This window comes from Patella vulgata, chromosome 6 (assembly GCF_932274485.2).
Source record: "Patella vulgata chromosome 6, xgPatVulg1.2, whole genome shotgun sequence".
Taxonomy (NCBI): domain Eukaryota; kingdom Metazoa; phylum Mollusca; class Gastropoda; family Patellidae; genus Patella; species Patella vulgata.
The window spans coordinates 26,619,761-26,627,366 of record NC_065884.2 but is presented as its reverse complement, the minus strand read 5'-3'; the positions used below and the strand labels follow the sequence as shown (position 1 = coordinate 26,627,366).

General features: G+C 39.4%; 1 protein-coding gene across 1 annotated transcript; it reads right to left on the bottom strand.

The window, feature by feature from the left end:
- Positions 1-677: 677 nt before the first annotated feature.
- LOC126823437 (lysine-specific demethylase phf2) lies at positions 678-2,591 on the bottom strand. The gene has a single exon (XM_050552287.2). It carries the CDS (start codon positions 2,375-2,377, stop codon positions 824-826), a length of 1,554 nt encoding a protein of 517 aa, XP_050408244.1. The 5' UTR covers positions 2,378-2,591; the 3' UTR covers positions 678-823.
- Positions 2,592-7,606: the final 5,015 nt, after the last annotated feature.

The window sequence follows — 7,606 nt, the reverse complement described above, 5'->3', positions numbered from 1 at the left end:
TTAACATGTGCAATTTAAATCATATGGTCTTTCTTAGACTCAGATGAAGTGCTTTTGATCCCAGGCATATTCACCGAGTGGGGTTGCCTTTCTGATCTTGTGGGTTTTCTCTGGGTCCCCCAGTTCCCTTCCACTGCTCAAGCCCCCTCCATACTGTACATGCAAGCAAAATGTTGAATAGAAGCTGAACATCATTTTATCTCCCTCTAAAATGGAATTCCATAAATTGAGTTACGAAAGTCTGTTGAGCAAAATTGGTGATCACTTCCGAACGGCTTCATCGTAGAGTACCCTGAAAATAATCACCATTGCTATGTAATCTAGGAAATTAATGGCCATCATTGATTACCGTTCCTCTGATTGCTTTAAAGGGAGTTTTGATGATTCACTCTTTTTTTGTCATTTTACGCTACAGAAATGAGTAATGACAATTGACATGAAGATATGGTGGCTTAACAAGGGAAATTACTCTAGTTACAGTTTTTTCAGACCATGAATTTGTTGGGTTGGTTTTTTTTATCAATTTTAAATGGCACACCAGGTTCTTATGATTACAATGGCAAAATTTTCAGTATTTCCAAAACTTAGTTGAAGACAGAAGGATGTGCATAAGACAATAACATGCCCAGAAAAAAAGATATATTATCAAATCAGAAAGAAAAAATAAAACTACTAACAATTTTTTATAGATATTTTTTTTTTTGGGTTTCACAAATATTTATCATTACAAATATTTATGTTTGAATATATATAAGCTTATATATACATATATTACAAAGTTCAGTGGTAGCCACTGGTAGGCCTACACAATTTGAGCATGTTTCTAATGTACCAGTTTATGTATTTTCAAGATTTTTCCCAGTCTTTGTTTAGCAGTTGTTGTGCCTTTCTTGGGTTTCTTACTTTTAGGTGGACTGCCTGGTTCATTTGATACAACCTTACGAATACCAGGTCGGAAGGCACTGCCAGATTCTGATATAATGAGAGCTTGGGGCTCACTTTCAGTGGACCATCGTTCTTTTGACTTTATCGTCTCAGATTTGAATGGTTCCTTAGTTGTTGGAACAGTAGTTTCGGCTAATTTTTTGGCAGTGGCAGCTAAACTACATTCAATGGCTTCTTTCTTTACACCAACTCGCACTGGACGGATAGGATTGGCAACAGTCACATTAACACGCGCTTTAGGATTCCAAGTTATGTCTCTTTTATTTTTCTTTGCATTATACACATATGATTCCTCTTCATCAGATACATCCAACGATGGATACACAAATTCACTATCTCTATAGCAGTCAGCCATAAGTTTTTCTTCTTCATCGCTGTCCCCCAGGTTTTCTCGAGATCGTTGAGGCCTTCTATTTTGTGTAACTATTTCAAGATTACCAGAACTCTCCTGACTCATTGAGAGCATACCCTGAATAGCATCTCTCATCATACTAGGTTGAGCAGCTCCTTTTGATCCTGGTTCTATTTTTACATCTGTTTCTGCTCCATACCCACTAGCTTCTAATATATCTGCTATGCTGCCATTTAATCCACCACGTATTGTTGGGATGTTCAAACGCTGAGATAATTCTTCACTTCTCTCAGATTCACTTAGTGTGACTTCCGTATCTAAGCTTTGTGAAGTTTTTGGCTTATAAGATAACTTAAGTTTTAATGAGCCGTGTTTTTCTGTGGAGGATGGATTAATTTTTGAAGCTGTTTTCTTTGTCGCACCTTTTTTCCTCTTCTTTGGCGGGGGGATGTCATCTTCAACTGGGTTAGCTTCTTCAAAATCACTCACAGTAACTTTGCTTTCAAATCGACTAAAGGCACCTTTGCTTTTACTAACCCCAGTGATTTTGTCTGTCATTTTCTGAGAAGGGTCAAGCTCAATGTCCTTACTGTCAACATAAGCACCAGCTTTTGGAAGTCTAACTTTTAAAATTGCATTTGCTGGTTCTTCATCTTCATGGAAGTTATAAATTGATTTATCATAGCCTTTAACTACTTGTTTCAATGTATCTGTTGTGTGTTGGTGGAGGATGTCCAGATTTATCATTTGTTTTGTCTGTTCTTCCTTCACCTTTCGTTTTCTTTTCTTTTTCGTTTTCTTCTGACTCGACTTTTTATCGCCATTTTCATCAGTATAATCCTTTGCCTTTTGATTTTTTTTCTTTTTGCTCTTTTTAAACCTAAACACTAAAGGTCCGTGCGTTTTTTCACAACTTGGACAATGAAAGATTTCAATGTCTGGAGCTTGAACTTCTTGAATACCAACACAGCTGCCATGAAACCAGTCTTTGCAAACTTCACATTCAATCATAAAACGCGTTTCGTCATAAGGCGAACGGCACGAACAATAGAGTTCTTCTTCCAATGAATCGGATGCCATTTTTCAGTTTATACACAACTTTGCTCGTTGCAAATGTCCAGTCTACGAACCAACCCAGAAAATTAACAATATTTGATAAAAAGTTAGTCACAAAAGAGAAACAACAAGTGACATGTCCGCCATGTTTTGTCTCTTCGCTTATCCAGACACTCTCTAGTCTGCGAACAAAGGCCTCGCTCTCGTGTGCTGTGCTTCGCAGACATGCGCTAAATAAACTTGAACGATCGGAAATCTTCGGTTATAATCAAACTAGGTCAGTCAATATTGTCTATTTTTTAGGGCTCACACTTTTTGTTTTTGATCCAAGCATGGACCTAATTGTAAAAGAAAGATTTCACCTGCATTTGATTCAAGAATAACCCCATAATTACATTATTAAAAATCTCAATAACCCTAATTAGGGGAAGAGGGTCAGAATTTTATTTTGTATCCAGAAACTCGCGCTTGGAATGCCCATCCTCCCACCTTCTGACGATGAAGGTTAGAACGCACCATCGTAACACTTTTCTCATAAAAAGACTTGTTTTACAATTTTTTTATGTAGATGACAGCATACAATACAAACACAATGTGCACGAGTTTAAATATTATAAACTAGAAGTTTCTAGAAGTTTACAAAATTCGCCCGGGACCCGAATTCACTTGGGGTTCAATTTGCCCGGAGTCCAAATTCGATGTTCTAAAACATTCACGGGGTCATGCTGGTCAAGTAATAAAATTCTAAAAAAAATGTAAATTTCTTCTAAATGTAAAATGTACACAGGTAGGTTTATCCTGGTTAAGCCTAGCCCACAACCTGCCGTAAACCGGTAAAAGGTCGCCCACAGGCTTCTTGCGGCTTGCCTGCGTGCAAACCAAAGCCTATACGACCCGTGCGTGTCCAAAACACGTACGATGAATTGTGAGCCATAATAGGCCTTAGATAACTTTACAGAGAATATTGTATGTATAGGTATTTAATTCCTGCATCCGTCTAAAACATTTGGCGTCATCTCCTGAAATTAATATTTAATGATATAATAATATATTGATTAAAATATACACAAAATAATCTGAGTAGCAATCTAAAATCAATTTATCGGTTAAAAAGAGAGATAATTATATACAAATTTCATATTTTCCGCAAATTATTGAATATTCGTTGCAGTAATTATACTAATGTGCTGCTGTTATTTGATAATATTGGGTAGTATTTTGTAGTAGGCTGTAAGTATTTGGTAGTTGTGAGGGGATCACGTGGCTAAGTGGGTAAGACGCTAGCTCGCTAGCCTGGAGGTCGGGTGTTCGATCCCTGCATTCGCCGAGAAAGTTCATCCAGATTTTCCGGCGTGGTTCTGCCTTGTCAGTGATGCAGGACGGAGGGGCTGACAAGGAAAGCTGTCTAGTCGTTCGGATGGGACGAAAAACCGAGGTCCCGTGTACACATTGGCATGCACGTAAAAGAGCCCTTGGCAGTTGAAATTCGATATAAGAGTAGGCCGTAGTGCCGCTGTCCGGGCAAAATTTCCCTCATAGCACACTGTAACCAGCCCGTCTTCATTAGCCCAGGTTAGGAGCAAAACAGTAGGACGTTAAACTACATTTCATTTCATTTGGTAGTTGTGATATAGGGAAGCAAATGGAACAGCCAGACATCGGCATCGCGATAACTCTGTATGTCCATTTTACATCATTATGTTGTATAGTAATGGGGGGGGGGGGTTGGATGGCTGAATGGTTAGCGTGCGCGCGCTGTATCATAAAGTCTGTCATTGAGTCGACTGGTGTGGTTTCGAATCCCCGGTTGTACGTGACAAGGAGTAGGGTCGCCTGTCCAACCTCGTGGGTTTTCTCCGGGTCCTCCGGTTTCCTCCCACTGCTAAAGACCCCTACGCGCAAGCGAATTATTGAAATAAAATTAAACCATATGTTAGTCCCGAAATGACCTAGTTTGTGTCGAGTGGACGTTAAACCCCATTTCTCTCTCTCTCTCTCTCTGTATAGTAATGGTGGTATGTGGTGAATTGAAGTAGTATTGGGTGGTATTGAGTAGCATTGGGTAAATCGTCCCACCGGTGCCAACTTAATATTTATCACCTGACCGCGCATTTTTTTTTAATTCTTGCTTGACATGTGTCATTTAGCGGCAAGTGAAGTAGGCTCCCTGAAACATGAATATTCTGAGAAAAATCTTTTTGAAAATCATTAAGTGTTGCGGGGTGGGGGTGGTTAAATACTTAGTAGATTTAAAAGAGTAAAGATCAATGCAACAATTAACCTGAAGTAGAATATTTTCCATATTATTCGAAATTAAAAACAAATTAAAATTCGATATTGGTCCATTTCAATCCACATTTATGTTGTTACTAGCAGGATACCCGGCTTCGCTCGGGGGTCATAACTCCGAAACCGGCTGTGGTAGACTAACGCCACCTGACCTATGTTACTCCCGGTCCGAACTACCCCTATACCCCAAATTCCAGACTCGGGGCAACCCCGAACAGACCGGCTTCGCTCGGGGGTAATAACTCCGAAACCGGAAGTGGTAGACTAACGCCGCCTGGCCTATGTTACTCCCCGGTCCGAGCTACCCCTATACCCCAAATTTCAGACTCGGGGCAGACCTAGTGTAGCCGCCAACCCCAAACAGACAGACAGATACCCGGCTTCGCTCGGCGGGGGGCATAACTCCGAAACCGGAAGTGGTAGACTAACGCCACCTTTCCCATGTTACTCCCCGGTCCGAGCTACCCCTATACCCCAAATTTCAGACTCGGGACAGACCTAGTGTAGCCGCCAACCCCGAACAGACCGGCTTCGCTCGGGGGTCATAACTCCGAAACCGGAAGTGGTAGACTAACGCCACCTGGCCTATGTTACTCCCCGGTCCGAGCTACCCCTATGCCCAAAATTTCAGACTCGGGGCAGACCTAGTGTAGCCGCCAACCCCGAACAGACAAACGACAGTCACAAATATATATATAGAAGATGTTGCCGTTAAATTGTGGGATCCTAATATCCAATATTTAAGACAACGAATATTTTAAAATCCATACACGAGTCGTGTACCCTATCGTATCGGGCTCAAAAGGAATGAACAAAGAAAATTACAATGAAGCAGTAGTTATGGCTGATTCACAAATGATAAGATAATAATAGAAGGAAAACGTGAATGGGCTAATTTAGACGTAAACGATTGTTGTTTAGTTATGACTGTTTGCGCATTTCACGGAACATGATTGATTAGAAATTACAATTTTAATTTTTTTTATGTTTCCAAAAAGCTGAATGGTTAGCCCATGCGCGCTTGCATCATACGGTCTGCCATTGAGTCAACTGGCGTGTTTTCGATTTTCTGGTTGTACGTGACAAGAAGTAGAGTCACCTGTCCAACCTCGTGGGTTCTTTCCGGGTCCTCCGGTTTCATCCCAATGCTAAAGACACTTATGCGCAAGCGAATTATTGAAATGCAATTGAACCACATGTTAGTCTCGAAATGACCTAGTTTGTGTCGAGTGGACGTTAAACTCTCTCAAATCACGTAATTATGCGGTAAGGTTTCACCTTTACTTGAACGAGTATTAATTTACTATTTGTTAAGCTATGTGCAGTCCAGTTCGATATCGGTTTAATTGGAAATGCTAAAGACACTTATGCGCAAGCGAATTATTGAAATGCAATTGAACCACATGTTAGTCTCGAAATGACCTAGTTTGTGTCGAGTGGACGTTAAACTCTCTCAAATCACGTAATTATGCGGTAAGGTTTCACCTTTACTTGAACGAGTATTAATTTACTATTTGTTAAGCTATGTGCAGTCCAGTTCGATATCGGTTTAATTGGAAATTTTGGGAGATATTTGTTTAAAACACAGATCCTATTTCGTTTCGTTTTTTATAGTTCAAAATTTCATTTTATTTGTCTTTACTAAACTAGGATCTGGAAGAGTTGTTATATTACCGGCCTTTTGGTTGAAGGGGGGGATAAGCCAATTAAACAGTCTGTTACGACGACTTCTTGGCGTCCCATGCACGGAACTGTGGGTAAACCACTAGAAACGCCAACACTGATTGATTAATCAATGTCTGACGTCATAGGGTCAAAAGCCGCTCGTACGAACCCTGATACGACCTTCGAGTACAATTGTCAGATCTTCATGTAGTGTAGGCCATCGAAAGTATAAAAAACGAAACGAAATATAGATCTGTATTTTAATCAGATTGAATAGGCTTTTTTGTAACCAAAAGATTATAAAACTTCCCCAAAGACGGAAGACATCAGTAGTGGAACTTGTACGTATTCTATAGAATTATGTTCAGTGTTTATATATATTCTATAGATATTCTTGGTTACATACATTAAATAGTTAGAACATTTGATCCCTGGAGAAACATGGCAATTCATATTATGACATATACTATAAGACGTGCAATTTTAGTTGTTCAAGCTACCTATTACTTGATACCTACCTATATCTGACAGGGTATTTGTAGGCGGCTATTTGTGTGGCTGCAGGTTTCTCGCAGCGCCCTCAAAATGCCGGCTGTAACTATAACCCGAAATCAACGATTTCGATATATTACACGGGAATGAAATTTATCTTAAATTTTTGGCTGACTGTCGATTATATTATGTCATTACTGGCTTTATCTGAAGAGGTAAAATCATTTTACAAAGAGTTAAATTAAATGGGCTAAAATCAAATGTTAAAGTGCTGTCAATTAATGGTGCCAAGATTTTCAACATTGTCAAAAATCTACAGCGCATGGATCTCAGCATGTATGACAAAATTATCATTCAGGCTGGAGGGAATGACGTATCAGAGCTACGGTCCTTATCTGATATTACATATGACCTGAAAAGAACAGTGGACACTATTAGAAAGAAAAGGCCAAATGCACATATTTTCATCTGTGAGGCTACACCAAGACATGACCAGGCAGGACAAAATATCGATCATAACATTCAATTTTATAACAATGTCCTTCGTGAGTTTTGTGTTCAAAAGGCAGTAAATCTAATTCGAGTGTTTGATTCAATAAAATCTGACTACAGACATATTTGGAAAGACAATATTCACTTGTCTGACAGAGGTACATCTGCACTACTACATATTTATGAAGAATATGTAGACATTATCAAGGAAAGACTAGACATTAACAATAGTTTCATTAAACCCTGTTTCTTCTGTGGTATTTCGGGTCATACAAAAGACACGTGTAAAATTGGTACCAAGGTTACATGTTACCG